Here is a 14,537-nt window from a genome sequence, read left to right on the forward strand (position 1 = left end):
CTCAGCACTTTGAAGACAGAGGAGTATAATTGCTAGCAGTCAGAGGGGGCCAGTAAACTACTTGGTTCCTTGAGTTGGCCCCCAAGGAGCTGATCGGGTTTGATCCCCAGCGGCTGCCTTCGGAGACGCTCACTCAGCATCTCTGTTGCTGGGTGGGTGTGAGCCTTCATATTGAAAAAAAACAGTCAGCTCTATGCTAATTAACATTAAACCAAAGATACCCTTCATAAAACAAATGAACCTCCTTCGCAAACAAAAATAAATAAATAAAGCAAAGAATTTCTCTAAGCATAGACCAAGAGACACGAAAGTGGTTGAAACGCAATTGGTTTTCCATTTGGGTGGCAACAGATCATTGGCGAATGCACATTCCATATAATTAATCCCTAATTTCCACCCCTCCCCCGGACTTTTTCCATATAACCTTATTATTTATCGATCTCCTTTCCAAAAAACCAAACACTCTCCTCCTTCCTATATATATTTCTCTCTCCCCCTGAGAGCTTCCCCCTCGACCCAAAAGCAGAGAGAGAGAGAGAGAGAGAGAGAGAGAGAGAGAGAGAGAGAGAGAGAGAGAGAATGGCAATGGATCCCCTCCCTCTCTTCTTTGGGGACGGCACGGACGCGGCGCTCTTCTCCTCCCTCTGGTCCATGCAGGACGATCTGCAGCAGCCCCACCAAGAGGTAAACCTCCCAACCCGATCGCTTCGTCAAGAAAGCACAATTTGGTTTCGCATCTTCCTGCTAGTACTGTGATTCTACTACTTTTCCTCAGAAAATGAAAACGCTGTGGTTCTACAAGTGTTCTTGCTGCTGCATGTCTTGGCCATGGCAGCAGCAATGGCTGGTCAGGTCCCTTAATTTGTCGTGTCTGCTGTTTGGAGGATTGCAGGGGTCTATCCATGCGTGTCCACGTGTTCATTACCGTGGTCAAGGGGGTTAGGCAGGCAGCGAATAGGGAGGGCTTTTGGGGTTCGAGATGTCTTGACACTTGCTCAAACGTAGTGGAATTCTTCTCTTCTTCTCCTTCCTCCCTCCCTAATCTCTCTCTCTCTCTTTCATGGTCTTGCATGTTCGGCTGATGCTCGTGGAAAATTAGCTTTAAGTAGACGTGTCTAGTTTCTTTAAACTTCTCCTCTTTTGGTTTACTACTTCACAGTTTGGTTTGGTCCGGTTTGGTTCACATTTCTTTTCAACGAAAAAGTTTGGTACTGTAGAGAGATGCTGTTCAACAACGATGGTGCTGTCTTGCCTTTTGTCCCTGTGAGAGATCTTTTCTTTTTTTCTTTCTGCTGTGAGTATTTTTCTTAGAAAAAGGTTTTGTTTTTGGAGCATGGGCTCCCAAGTCCCAACTGACTCGAGTAGTGGTTGTATGATGCAATCATTTGGAGGAATCAAAATCATTTGCTCTCTAGATCATGCACCCATGTCCTGTCCAACCATCACCTTGTGTTTCGCAACCACTTCTGTTTCATGCTTGCATTGAATTTCACCAAATTACTAGCTCTAGTATTCACTAAATCCCATCCATTTTAATTTTGATGATACTTCAATTTTTTTAACAAGAACCGATTCTTGAATCTTGCCCAAGAGAGTGAAAGAAAGTAACAATATTTTGCATGGTTGATGGAGCAGAGCGTGGCGGAGCTGAAGCAGAGCCTGGTGGCGACGACGCTGGAGCTGGAAGCGGCCAAGGAGGAGCTCAAGAAGAAGGAGCAGAGCATCGGCAAGCTCGCCGACCTCGTCCGCCTGGTAGCCAAGGAGCGCGACGACGCGCGCGACCAGTTGCAGCACCTCCTCCTCGCCGCCACCCCTGCTGCGCCGGCGCCGCTCGTCACGTCCAGCGTCACCGACTCCGACTGCAGCCTCGTGTCATCCCCCGTCGACCCCTTCTTCGACCCCGTCACCTCCGCCGACAAGCGCTGCAAGCTCAGCCCGACCACGCCTCCCCCTCCCCCCGCCAGGCAGTGTCAACCCGGCGCCAGCGCCGACGCCGTGCTCGATATGCTCGCTAGCAAGAGGCCTCTGCCACAAAAGGGGAGGCTTCTGGCGGCCGTCATGGAGGCGGGGCCCCTGCTGCAGAACCTGCTTGTCGCCGGGCAGCTCCCGAGGTGGCGCAACCCGCCGACGGTGCACGCCCCTGACACGTTGCCCCTCGGCGCCCGTGCCGGATACGTCGGCGCGCCCCTGGCTGGTGGCGCCAACGCGGCGGCTGTTGTGGGCTACGGCAATGGCAACGCCTGCATGAAGCGGCCGATGGCGGCGATGTCGATGCCGCCGCTGACGCCCATGGCCGCCGCAAACTGCTCTCCGGGCTTCATAGCCAAGCGGCAGAGGCTGCACTGACAAAGGCGCTCCGGCCCAGTCGCTGACAGGCGGTCCCACTTGTCAGCGACAGGGGAATCACCATTATCCGTTGATGAGTGAAACATTTCATATCAGGGTGGTTAGCTGCTAACTGCATAGTAGTGTTATGGGAGTCATAGAGCTTACTAGAAGTATAAATAGGGTGATGATCAGGTTTCTATGAAGGAAATTATCTGACGTAACTATACCGTGACGTAGCCGCTGACACATAGGCTAACTCTCAATAAGTCTTGTGTGGTAGTTGGCATATGTGCCAACTCTCGGTGAGTCCCGTGTGTCAGCGATGACGTTATTCTGCAGTTACGTTAGAGAAACTTCCGTGCCTATGATAATGTGATGTGAATAGTAAGCAGGGCTTTACAGTTTTTATTTTCTTTTCCTTCTTTTTTTTTTTTCCATTTTGGGCTTGCGAGTGTCTTAGTGAGGCTGTTCAGATAATATGATGTGAATAGCAAGCAGGGCTTCACAGTTCTTATGTTTCTTTTTTTTTTCTTTCCATGTTGGGCTTGTGAGTGTCTTAGTGAGGCTGTTCATAGCTTGACATGGTATTAGAGCCAACATTTTCTTGCTTTGTGGTGAGGATTTTGGTTCAATCGACTTTCATGTCCGCAGCCCCTGGCTTGGCTGCACTGCTGGAGTCACAATTTATCCTTCAGTAGAGAGCTTGTTCTTGGTATGTTCTCTATATATAAATATATACTTTCTTTGAGTCTCAAAATTTTCAGATTGATATGGAACTTTCAATTCGTCCAATGTTTTTTCAAAGTAACAATGCATGCTGATTTGAGACAGATAAAGCTTTGCTACCGGCATCCCGTGATGCAGAGGCCGGAATGCCTTTTCAGTTATCTAAAAATGAGACAGATAAAGCTATTGTAGGTTAAAAACTGAACAGTTTGCACAACCTTTTATTTTCAGAGCTAGAAGTAAACTCATACTGAAACTTATGGTTTGTTCATCAGCATTCAGCAATATACTAGCACGTCACAGTAGGTGCCAAAGTTTGGTTTAAGTGTTCCATTAACAAAGAATATTGTAAGCAGAAAAAAACAAATATTAATCCTATGCTAATGTTCGTCCCCAGACACGAGACTTGTTCCCATCTCTTTAATATACCTATGTAATGAGCAGAACATGGGTGACGAACTGGCGCCGAATTTAGGATGCGTTGAGCGGCTAAATGCATGCTTATCCCAACACCTTTTCAACACTAAGAACTCCCTCCAAGGAACCCTTCTTGACTATGCCAATTCTTTTTTAGTGTGCAAGAGAGAGCCCCCTAACTTCTGTCTTATGGACGACAAACTAGTTCTTAATCTTGGTAGCCTGCTAGGTCTCACATGTGCAGATTGAAGGAGGTTCTTGCTTCCTACTCATCATAAGCAAATGCAAGTAAACTTTAGCGAGTATAGATCGATATTTTCAACCCAAAATTGACAGCATGACAAGAATACTGATAACTTCACATGGATCACAGACAAGGAAGCGAGAAAGAACCCAGCTCATTCACAAAATACCTGGAAGTGCACTGCATACATGCATACAGCAAGCTCGAGAACTTTTTGCTTCCCTGAAACATGAAAAATCTTCCATTTCATTATAGAGGCAATCATAATTCGTCTGTGTAAGTACATAGATCATGAGCTGACGAGCCTTTGCAAATAAAAAGCGATGATACGAAAATAAAAGGATCTACTTACAAGGCACCATATCGCCACTAAAAGATACTTTCAGCAGTAACCAGTACAGAGTCACTACTGCAATGACCAATGAGCTGCAAGCCTGCAACAACTGAAGAACAATCACGCCAAGACAACATTAACAAGCGCATGCTGCTACTGTGAGCACAAAATGAGTAGAATGCAGGAAGCTGTTGCTCCTGATGATCAGATACTTTCATAACTCCATTGGCCTTTCAATTGGTAACCCGCAACTATTAACCAAGTTATAAGTATATGTCTGTATCCAAATGTTTTGGACTGACCTGGATACTCCAGGTTACCGGAGTTTCCCAGTTTAGCTCCGGTAAGGGTGCTCGGTTTTAGTTTTTAAGCTAACTCGGATGCTCTGGGTTGATCTGGATGTTTCGGGTTGCCAGAGTTTCCAGACTTTGCTCCGAGCAAAGATGCTCGGTTAATGTCTAAATGTTTTACCTAGAGGTTATAGGTTGATCCGGATGTTCCGGGTTCTGATTTTTCATCCAGACCCTCTAAGTTGAGTTTTGCTCAGGAGTTCTCGATTACGCATTCAAGTGCCAACCAAGAGGTTTCGGGTTGAACCTGGAGTATCCAGGTTAGACCAGGAAAGTCTGTAACAACTAGCTTTTGGGGAAAGGGTATAAACACCCTTACACCCCCTCCTTTCATATGTTGTTAAACTACCTTGAGATAAAAGCATTAATAGCCCTTCAATAGCTCTTTTCACTTCTTTAGTGCTTTAATTCTTATAAGGCTTTGAGAGTTGGGTGTGAGAGTAAGATATTGAGGGCAAGTGAGCCAAATTCAAGTCTTGAGCATTCATTATCAAACCGTCGATTCACGTTCGTTACTCTTGGAGCTTGAAGCTCCTAAACGATTAGACGCCACTCGGATAGCAGCTAAGCTTGTGGAGTGCCCAGAGAAGTTTGTGAAGGTCATCCTTGCCCCCGCAAGTGAAAAGGAACACTTGAGTAAGCTTAAACTCGATCTTCGTGGTCGCTTGGTGAGAAATAGGGTTGAAATAGGCCTGACTCTTTGTAAGCACATCAACAGAGATGTAGGATCGTTGGATCCGAACTTTGAAAAATAAATTCGTGTCTCTTTTCCTTTCTCGAGTTTATACATGTTTTAGTTGGTATTTTGGGTGATTTACCCCGATCTATATGTTTGTGAGTTTGTGGCTGCAGGTATTTGGTGGAAAAACCTCTAGAAAATCTTTAAAACCTGTGGTAACGTTTAGAACAAACTATACTTGCTTAGGTGTTCTTAGTTTTCAATTTGGTGTTCTAATTAGGTTATCCAGGTTGAACTCGAAACTTCTGGAACCCGGAAGTTCCGGATTGAACCCGGAGTATCCAGATTCTGTTAATCCGCTACGAAGTTTTATTTTTCAGAAAATGTCTATTCACCCCCTCTAGACGACAGCTAGTACATTTATGTTAGAGGAATGTTCCTTATTTGCCAGGATGTTGGATTATGTTAGTTTATATATGTCAGGAGTAAATCACTGACAATAATTTCGTGGAAAATGGGCACATGAATAGTGTCTTAAGAATCGGATGTGTGTGTGTTCGAAGAACTAGGGAACACAAGAAGTTATACAGGTTTGGGTCTCCCGGAGGATAATAGCTCCTATGTCCTGTATATGTTATGAAGGATCTCAGTTGAATTACCGAGGATGTCTTCACCCCTTTCCATCCTCCTCCTCGTCCCCTTATATATGGCAGGAGGAGGAAAACTTACATATGGGTCCAAACAGAAGACATCTGCTCATCCTAATATCTATCACAAATTATCATTACAAAGGACCAGATATGCCCACTTGCTCTGAGGGTCCCATGCAACTTATGCCATGCGCCGCCGTGATGGCCTCCAAAGTTCCGCCCCGCAACAATTAATGCTATGGGATAAGGTCCTTTCGCGCCGACTCCATCCACTTGCCTGGTCGAGCTGTTGATGGCGTCCCATCCGTCGTGTGCCACTATGCTGGCTAGCAAAGTTCTATCCCGCAGCATTTAATGCTATGTTACGGGACATTGACTTTCTCCGCCGATCCCGTCCACTTGCCTAGTCAGGCTGTTAACAACGTCCTATCCATCGTACGCCACCGTGCTGGTCAACAAAGTCCTATCCTGCAACATTTAATGCTCGGGACAGGACAATACACAACTGCGCCGTCTATGACTTCGTCCACTAATGCAGGCACTTAGCGAAAGAAAACACTTGAGTGGTTTATCAGAAAAAGTGTTCTGGACAAGTTGCGTCAAATCTGGCCCTGCGACTAGTGGGAATAATCGCGGGTATATGCAATGGTGTAAGGAGACTGATCGTGCAGGTGTTAGACTGGTCGCCATAGCCGCATCCTGGTCGTCCGGCCGATCAGACCTTGTGTAGTATACTCCTCTAGTTGCTAGGTCTCCTGCGGAGTCCGTTTAGTCAGGATACCTCTTTATTTAATACACCGATAATATATAATTGCTTGTGTTTATTTGTTTTTACTATACTTATTTTTAGGAGAGGTGTTACCAAAATTTTCTTATTCGGTGGATCCGTAGGTAGATTTGAGTGCATTATGGGCTTACGGTGGTAAGCGAGGTGTTACACACTTGCTTGTTAGCATGCTCGAACATAGTACCCCTGTATGTACTAAACATATGAGTCTTTGCTTGCCCAATTTTTTGGTTACCAATTGATCTTGCGCAATGTGTCTGTAAGGCCATCTCTAAGAGAGTCCTTAAATCTCACTTTTCTCGTGCTACAGTGTTTTGCGGTGTACTTAAGCACTGGGAATTTATCTCCAACAGATCCTCCATCCAGTACTACAGTGCTGCTACAGTAGAAAATAAGAGATGCTGTAAGACCATCTCCAGCGGCTACCTTAAATTTTCATCCTCTAAAACACTATTACAGCATCCCCTATCACTATTACAGTATCCTTTATTTTTTTTATCTCCAGCAGATACACTATTTTCTACATTCTACTCATCTTTTTCTCTCTCCGGACCCGCTGTCAGCCTCTGCGAACAGTACTGCTACAGTACATGCATTGTTTTCTTCCTCCGGGCCCACTGACAGTCTCTGTGAGCAGTGTACTACAGTACTGCTACAGCCGCGCTACAGTGTTACGGCGTTGCAATAGCTCCGCAAATTTGCAGGTCCAATTTCTCTCTCCACAGTACTGTAGCACCACTGTAGCGTACAGTCGTGAAACAGTACCCCCACAAATCACTGTAGATGGCTTAATAGTGATAGGGGATACTGTAATAGTGTTTAATTTAAGGTAGCTGTTGGAGATGATCTAACGCAAGAGAATTGCCTTTGCGTGCCCGAACTGTATGCGTTAAAGAAGTATATTTGTTTGCTCAACTGATGTGTTACCGAATGTGTGCGTATGATTAATCTGCCGTTCAATATTTTGCCCAATTCGCAAAATGTGTCCATTCCAATTTATTGGGTTCTTGACTAGAGACTTTCTTGGAACGTTCTTGCACTGGTTCTGTAAATGGATTAATCGTTCGGATCGAAATGAGTTTTCCCTTGAAATGGTGAATTAATTCTGCAAGTGTGAAATCTATTCTTGGATTTGCATATTTGAGAACATTGCAATAACATGATGGCTTGCAAGTTTTCATGTGAAATTGATTGGTTCTAGGACTCTGAATGCATATGTGGACCGACCAATACGGTAAGATAGGACGACCGTTCTATCTTTCTGGCAGTGAGATCTCTACGTTGATCTCTCTGCATTGTGTTTTTTTACCTCTAGCGACACTGATTTACGGTAGATCGGACGACTCCGTTCTACATATATTTTTGGACTGAATCCGCTACTGCTGCATGTATTCACTAAAGAGATGTATTTGTGTGCTCAGTTGGTTGGTTACCGACTGATCTTGCTCAATGTGTCTGCAAGAATTGCTCTATGGTTAATTTGCCCTACAACCAGTTGATCCTGCTTGCTTCTGATCCGGTAATCTTGTTTCTGATCATGGTGAAATGAAGAGGATTTCATACACCACCCTTGCTGATAAGTTTCTGCATGTGATGTGAAATGAACACAGCTGACGCATGCGCACTGAAGCACACACCTCTGTCGCTTGCACGCTTTTCACGCTGGAAGTGGAGTCGAGCTAGCCAACCACTGACTACTGCCCCCAAATAAATTGATTATTTACCACTGAAAAAATTAACTTTTTAATTATGATACAACTCATATCAATAAAATATAGAGCCATCTAAATTAATAAATATGAGTTAGAGTGATAAATAAGTAAGACTACTTTTTTAAGTGGAAAAAATCAATTGGCTCCGTTTTCATCTCCCCTTCTCTCTCACCGCCACGCGGGCCGCACCCACCTATCCCGACCCGGCGTCGCCACCGCCCGCCGTTGCCGTTTCGGTTTCGGTTTAGTTTAGTGGTACGGAGAAAGTGGTACGGAGGCGAGGGGCATGGCGGACGCGGTGGCTGTGACGGTGGCGGTGGCGGGGAGGGATAAGGACAAGGAGGACCGCCGCCGCTGGGCGGCCAGGTGCGGCCTCTCCGTCCTCGGCATCATGAGCACCCTCCTCGTCTACGGCGTCCTCCAGGTGTGCCCCTTCTCTCCCCATCTCCCCATTTCTATTTTCTCCACTCCGATTATTATTCCTGCCAAAATTTCCCCACCGAGAGATAGCCAAGCGCGTCCATAGTGTGTGTGTGTGGGGGGGGGGGGGGGGATCACTGTTGGTCTGCCGCCTTCGCTCCTCTGCCTCCCCCGCCCCCCCTCCGGCGAGATTCACGGGCAGGACTTGCGCTCGGTCGGATTTTGTTTGGTCCTCCTTCCCTCCGCTTCCATCGCTGCTGGCTTGCCGCTTGATGCACAAAATTCGAATGCTGGGTTTTGATTTCAATGTTATGTAGGAAAAAATCATGAGAGTTCCCTATGGAGCCGAGAAGGAGTTCTTTAGATACTCCCTTTTTCTTGTATTCTGCAACCGTATCACTACATCAATGGTGTCTGCACTGGTGTTACTGGTACATATCTTTGACTGAGATTGCAGCTTGAACTGTCTGAATCTGCCAGACTGTTAAATTCTGTGTGTTTGTGCAGGCAAGTAAGAAATCCTTGGACCCTGTTGCTCCAATCCACAATTATTGTGTTATCTCTGTATCAAATATACTTACCACAACTTGCCAGTATGAGGTTATATTGGTTTCGTTCCTTTATTTCTAGTTCCATTGGTGTTGATTTGTGTTACTTCTTTACTGAATATGTGACATGATTGTTTCAGGCACTCAAGTATGTGAGTTTCCCTGTCCAAACGCTTGCCAAATGTGCGAAGATGATACCTGTCATGGTAACCTCTGCTATACAGCAACCAGTGATCTAACCGTCTTTTCTTACATCTTAACTATGTTCTGGTCTGTAAGAGAAGCATGAGCGCCTTCCAAGTATGCTTTATGCACTCTGGTATGATCCCAATTGAAGTGGAAATAATATGCATGGATCAGATCTGAAAGATATAAACACGTAATGTTTAATAAGATGCATGTGAGAATTATTGTGAAAGATGAATTCATGAATCTGAGGGTATCAGTGATCTATATATATTACATTTTTTGATGTTATTTTCTGAATAATCATGATTGTGCCTTCTTACAAATATTATCTTCTCCTTTATTGCTTGGTAGATTTGGGGCACAATAATAATGAGAAAGAAGTACGGTGGAAAAGATTACTTCTTTGCAGTCATTGTAACTCTGGGTTGCTCTTTGTTCATTCTATACCCGGTAAGGTGACAATTCATGTGTCCAATTCTCTCACCTATATTGTTGAGCATCAAATGATACATTCAGGGTGAATTGTCCACTGCTATAGAAAATGCATTGAATAGAGAAATTTCAATTACTATCATTGCTGCATTGCATCACAAAGTGCACAGATGTAGGACACATGCATCTATCATCTGATAGCAGGATGGAGATGGTGGTCTTGATCTACCCCCAATAAATTATATTAATTAACACGTTTTGGCACAAGCTTATGGGAACTGTTAATAACCAACTAGTCACTTCTGGGGCTTATGGAAACTGTTGATAATCAACTAATCACTTCTGGGGCTAACTAGCCAATGCATCTATCATATTTGACGACTAAACCTATATATTCATAATGGCACTTGTATATTGTTTAGAATGTTGAGCTATTGGTATTATTTCCTGAACTGATTTCCCCCCCTTTTGGCCTTCATGGATACAGGCTTCGATGGATGTCAGTCCATTCAATAAAGGCAGAGAAAGCACTGTTTGGGGTGTTTCACTCATGCTTGGTTATCTTGGGTACAATTTCTGCTTGTCTGCTACTTATTTCCACGCTAAAGAAAATATGCTATAATATTTGAACTCATGAGGTCCTGTAATGTAAAAGCTCAGTTTTGTGAAGCTTTACGATTTCTCTGCCCTATTTGACCTGGAAATCTGTTTTTATTTGCCATCATGATATTACTTTGTTGTCTTCAAGATGTATTACATAATGTTGGGATGCTAGAGCTATGCTTTGTTTGTTAGACACACTGGATACATAGGAAAAGTACTAAGTTAAACCTCAAACAAGCCAAAATTAAGGTAATCTTGAAATTTCCCCAATTGTGAGTTGTCTACTTTTTTTCTTGACCATGGGAAAGAGACGTTCCCCGGGCTTTGATTTATTTTGGGTAAGGGAGGACCGAACCTTGGCTGGCCAGGATCACACTGAAACCAGATTTCTCAGGGAGGTACCTGCTGCGAGCACCCGGGTTCAAGCCCGGGTGCGTGGCTTCCTCGACAGGAGAGTTGTCTACTTTATTGTATTACTACAAGTGTACTATTTACTGATGAAATTCACTGTTGTGTTTGTTACTTTCTTTCAGTTAGCTTTGACTCAGGTTGCTATCTAATTTGAACTTACATCCTTGTTGTTTTCCGGATGTACAGATTTGATGGGTTCACAAGCACGTTCCAAGATAAACTCTTTAAAGGGTATGACATGGAAATACACAACCAGATATTCTACACGACAATGTGCTCTTGTCTTCTAAGTTTAACCGGTAATTGCTTACACACATGTTTAATGTCCTGTCGTTTGACTGTGTCCTGCACAGCCGTTAAAGTTTGACTTCCGGAACTAAATATGGTGAAAGCTGGGCAGCTATTCTGTACTTCATTGCTTCCATTGATTATACCAATGTTTTGCTACACTACATCAATATATAGACCATGGTTTTATTTCTCTTTTACTTTGTCCTTTTTACAGGACTTATTCTCCAGAATCATCTGATTCCAGCTGTAGACTTTATGTTTCGTCATCCAGATTGCTTCTCTGATGTCGTAATCCTATCCAGCGTAAGACTTAATTTTTTATCTTTTAAAGTGCAATGTTGCTTGCTCCTTGTTTCCAAATGAATCAGTGGACACTGTAGAGCACACCTACTTAAGCATGATGGATATAAGTTGCTGCAGCCAGTATGACGGACGGAGATGAAATAAAATGACGATAGGTAATTGTGGAATATCCAGTCTGGCAGGAAATGAAATCTAGGGGAGAAAAAAACTTTGGACTATGTCAACTTTTGTAACTTGCCTCTCCCATGCCCTCGAAGCAAAGCTACACTATAACTGTTTGAATAATGGATGCAAATTATCCCTTTGCTGTGATATTAAATTCCATGCTGTTCCAGGTTGCAACAGCAAGTCAGTTCTTCATATCCTACACCATTCGAACATTTGGGGCTCTCACATTTGCTACCATAATGACAACTAGACAGGTGGATATTGGTCTTATCAGTGTTATATTCTTGCATTCCTATAATTTAACCTTTTCCTAACAATCTTGTCCATATTTCGTTGTAGTTGGTGAGTATATTGCTGTCCTGCGTCTGGTTTGTACATCCTCTCAGCTGGATGCAGTGGGTTGGCGCAGTAAGTCATGTACCCCTTGTCTCATCAGTCATCTTACAGAATTTCCTCTTTTCATTTCAATTATTAATAACATCAATCATGTACTACCAGGCCATTGTATTCGGAGCCCTGTACACAAAAAGCTTCTTGAGAAGTAAACCCCAGAGGCCAGCGGCTACAAGCCCGTCACACGGTTCAAGCCCAAGTTCTGCTAACAACAGTTGACCAAATAACATAGGAAAAATCTTGTTCTTTGCCCTGATGTACCGGAACGTCTTCATGTCGGAGATTAATGACATCATGACGAGTGAACTCAACAGATAGATTCCAGAACTGAAGGTCTTAGTGTTAGGTTAGCATCCAAAGACCAATTTTTCAGGCAGCCCAGCCTGTGTTAAGTGAGTTCGGCTGCCAATTTTGTAGCTCCGGCCATTCTCTGTTTACTACACTGTATCACACCAGTTGCTTATAACAAACAATGAAACCTGATGTACACTGTATCAATAAAAGCCAATACAGCTTGAGATGTACGGCTAGGTTTGTCTGCCTTGCTGCCCCGCACCACTTCCACTGTTGCCCCCCACCGTCCACGCGTGTTCTTTCATCAAAGCCGTCCAAGCAGCTTTTTCAGTCTTGCAGCGGGACAGCAGCCGAGCAAGGAAAAAAAGTTGCCCAGGTTGCAGCAGCCGTAAAGAAAGAAGAAGGCAAAAAAACAAAAAGCAAACAAAAGAAAAAGAAAAAAAAACATGCTTCCTCTGCCTTGGCCTCTCTGTGTCACCGGATTGCCCTCCATCTCCACCTCTTTGCGCCGCCGAAGCGCTCCCTACGAGGTCTCACGGGACACAACCGATGCTCCATGTCTGGGTGCCCTTTTCATGTTCGCCCCTTTTCTCCCTTCTACAAAAACATGGCCTAGAGCCGTCAACCGAGCTTATCTTCACCACCGGTCCATCGCCTTCCTTGCTGGAGGCCTCTCGTCTCTGGCTCCGATCTGTCGTCCTACCTCTTTCTGGCGCTGCTCCCGTCCAAATAGTGTTGTGCATCCCTCCCAATCGCCTCCATACGCTGCGGACCAAGTGAGGTAAGGTTGCTCATTTTTGAGACTCAGGAACCGTTCCATCTCTTATGAGTATTTGTATTTTGGTACCACTATAGACATTGCAACCACTCAGGAGAGAGTATTTGTATTTTGGTACCACTATAGACATTGCAATCACCCAGGAGAATAGGCTTGATCGATTAGTTTGTTGCCAAATTTGAATCCACGATTTGGCTACTGTAAATTAGATTGTGGCATGGGTTGTCTTCACCAACATCTGTAATAAGTCTCGGTTGTATTTAGCACCTGATGGATCAGTTGCATACTTGCACCTGATGGATCAGTTGCATACTTGCACCTTCTCTATTCTTCTTCTAATATATATCAGCACAACTCATGCTCCCATTTGTCGATTGTGGCTACATAAGAACTATTTTATGTGTTATTTCTTCATTGTTGAAGAAGAAAAAACTTACAGTTGATATCACCATTCCTATGTTATATGCTGTGTTTAGTTGAGCGAGTGGTTTTTTGCAACCTGTTACATTCCATTGCACCTAATAGGTTTGGAGTGTAGCTGGGCATAAGAATGTTTGATTGAAGTGGTTCGTTTCCAGTGGGCACACTGTGGATTGGCGTATCCTCATTGTAGCCTCATATCAAGGCTGACCAGTAATGGCAACGTTAAATCGTAAAAGGAAAGCTGCTCTTATAGACCACGTGTACGGTACACAGTTAAATTTTCCTATTGCACATGGTTAGTTTCCTTTTATTTTATATAGTCATCATTCCGTCTTTTTCTTCCATAAGAACAGAAAACCACTTGCTTTTTTTGTCATGTATGAATTAGGTGGCTCTATTTGTGAGAGGTCAATCCAGCCTGGCACCTATGCTCAGGATTGTCAATCGAAAAACTTCGTGTTGGGGTTCCATTTTCCATCACGGCAAAAATCAGGCGCCAACTTCTGTTTTTGCTTGATAATGCTTCACATTACCTTGATGATCGTGCTTTTGCTCACGCTGACCAGGGCACAGTCGTTGAGCCATTTGTTTTCAATGATGAGTTGCATTCTGGCCCTCCGGGTGAGTGTTTTTTTTAGTTGTGCCACCATTTGGTTTACATCTGTTTCATCGAGCCATTTTATGTCATGTCCCACTCCCACTCCATCGAGCTTGGTTTACATTTGTTTCATCCAGCTGTGATATGTCATGTCCCGCTCCATCCAGTTTAATTCCATGCCTAGAGTTGCTACTTCAATATGTCATGTTTCTTGCTTTACATACTTAAACAATATTGCTACTGATATCCATCCCTTTTGCGTATTATTTTGTTGATAACAGATTTGTCACAATCATCATCATCAATCACTGTTGACACCTATAGAAAGCGCAAGGCCGCTATGGATGTTCAGCGACCAACAAGTGGGTTCTTATAATCACACTAATGTCTTCATTGCTGGAAAAAACCCGATTTCTTCAGGACTTCTCCAACCTCTTAGCTTTTTCTCCATGTGGGTGT

The 14,537-nt window shown here is 44.0% G+C and overlaps 2 protein-coding genes across 5 annotated transcripts; both read left to right on the forward strand.

Moving 5' to 3' along the window:
- The first annotated feature begins 472 nt into the window (after nucleotides 1-472).
- On the forward strand, nucleotides 473-3,091 carry LOC133885952 (uncharacterized). Of its 2 annotated transcripts, none has more exons than XM_062325729.1 (2): nucleotides 473-684; nucleotides 1,636-3,091. In XM_062325729.1, the coding sequence occupies exons 1-2, from the start codon at nucleotides 580-582 to the stop codon at nucleotides 2,344-2,346; spliced, it is 816 nt and encodes a 271-aa protein (XP_062181713.1). In that variant the 5' UTR covers nucleotides 473-579; the 3' UTR covers nucleotides 2,347-3,091. The 2 variants fall into 2 exon arrangements, with proteins under 2 accessions (XP_062181713.1, XP_062181715.1); XM_062325731.1 differs by lacking the exon at nucleotides 473-684 and adding an exon at nucleotides 701-1,263.
- A 5,285-nt stretch (nucleotides 3,092-8,376) lies between these two features.
- On the forward strand, nucleotides 8,377-12,509 carry LOC133884921 (UDP-galactose/UDP-glucose transporter 5-like). 3 transcript variants are annotated; one of them, XM_062324521.1, is made up of 11 exons: nucleotides 8,380-8,651; nucleotides 8,965-9,078; nucleotides 9,155-9,247; nucleotides 9,336-9,401; nucleotides 9,736-9,833; nucleotides 10,297-10,383; nucleotides 11,017-11,129; nucleotides 11,336-11,424; nucleotides 11,760-11,846; nucleotides 11,932-12,000; nucleotides 12,091-12,509. In XM_062324521.1, the coding sequence occupies exons 1-11, from the start codon at nucleotides 8,514-8,516 to the stop codon at nucleotides 12,202-12,204; spliced, it is 1,068 nt and encodes a 355-aa protein (XP_062180505.1). In that variant the 5' UTR covers nucleotides 8,380-8,513; the 3' UTR covers nucleotides 12,205-12,509. The 3 variants fall into 3 exon arrangements, 2 of the variants coding, with proteins under 2 accessions (XP_062180505.1, XP_062180506.1); XM_062324522.1 differs by having other exon boundaries at nucleotides 8,382-8,651; nucleotides 9,736-9,834; nucleotides 10,304-10,383; XR_009903180.1 differs by lacking the exon at nucleotides 12,091-12,509 and having other exon boundaries at nucleotides 8,377-8,651; nucleotides 11,336-11,579; nucleotides 11,932-11,984.
- The last annotated feature ends 2,028 nt before the right edge of the window (nucleotides 12,510-14,537 follow it).

The sequence above is a fragment of the Phragmites australis genome, chromosome 11, assembly GCF_958298935.1.
Source record: "Phragmites australis chromosome 11, lpPhrAust1.1, whole genome shotgun sequence".
Taxonomy (NCBI): domain Eukaryota; kingdom Viridiplantae; phylum Streptophyta; class Magnoliopsida; order Poales; family Poaceae; genus Phragmites; species Phragmites australis.

What these genes read in the sequence shown, in the direction of transcription:
- LOC133885952 (XM_062325729.1), top strand. Translation starts at nt 580, where the DNA reads ATGGCAATGGATCCCCTCCCTCTCTTCTTTGGGGACGGCACGGACGCG. An exon ending in TGCAGCAGCCCCACCAAGAG is followed by an intron (nt 685 to 1,635) that starts GTAAACCTCCCA and finishes TTGATGGAGCAG; the next exon opens with AGCGTGGCGGAGCTGAAGCA.
- LOC133884921 (XM_062324521.1), top strand. Translation starts at nt 8,514, where the DNA reads ATGGCGGACGCGGTGGCTGTGACGGTGGCGGTGGCGGGGAGGGATAAG. An exon ending in TTGTCTTCTAAGTTTAACCG is followed by an intron (nt 11,130 to 11,335) that starts GTAATTGCTTAC and finishes TCCTTTTTACAG; the next exon opens with GACTTATTCTCCAGAATCAT. An exon ending in CCATAATGACAACTAGACAG is followed by an intron (nt 11,847 to 11,931) that starts GTGGATATTGGT and finishes ATTTCGTTGTAG; the next exon opens with TTGGTGAGTATATTGCTGTC.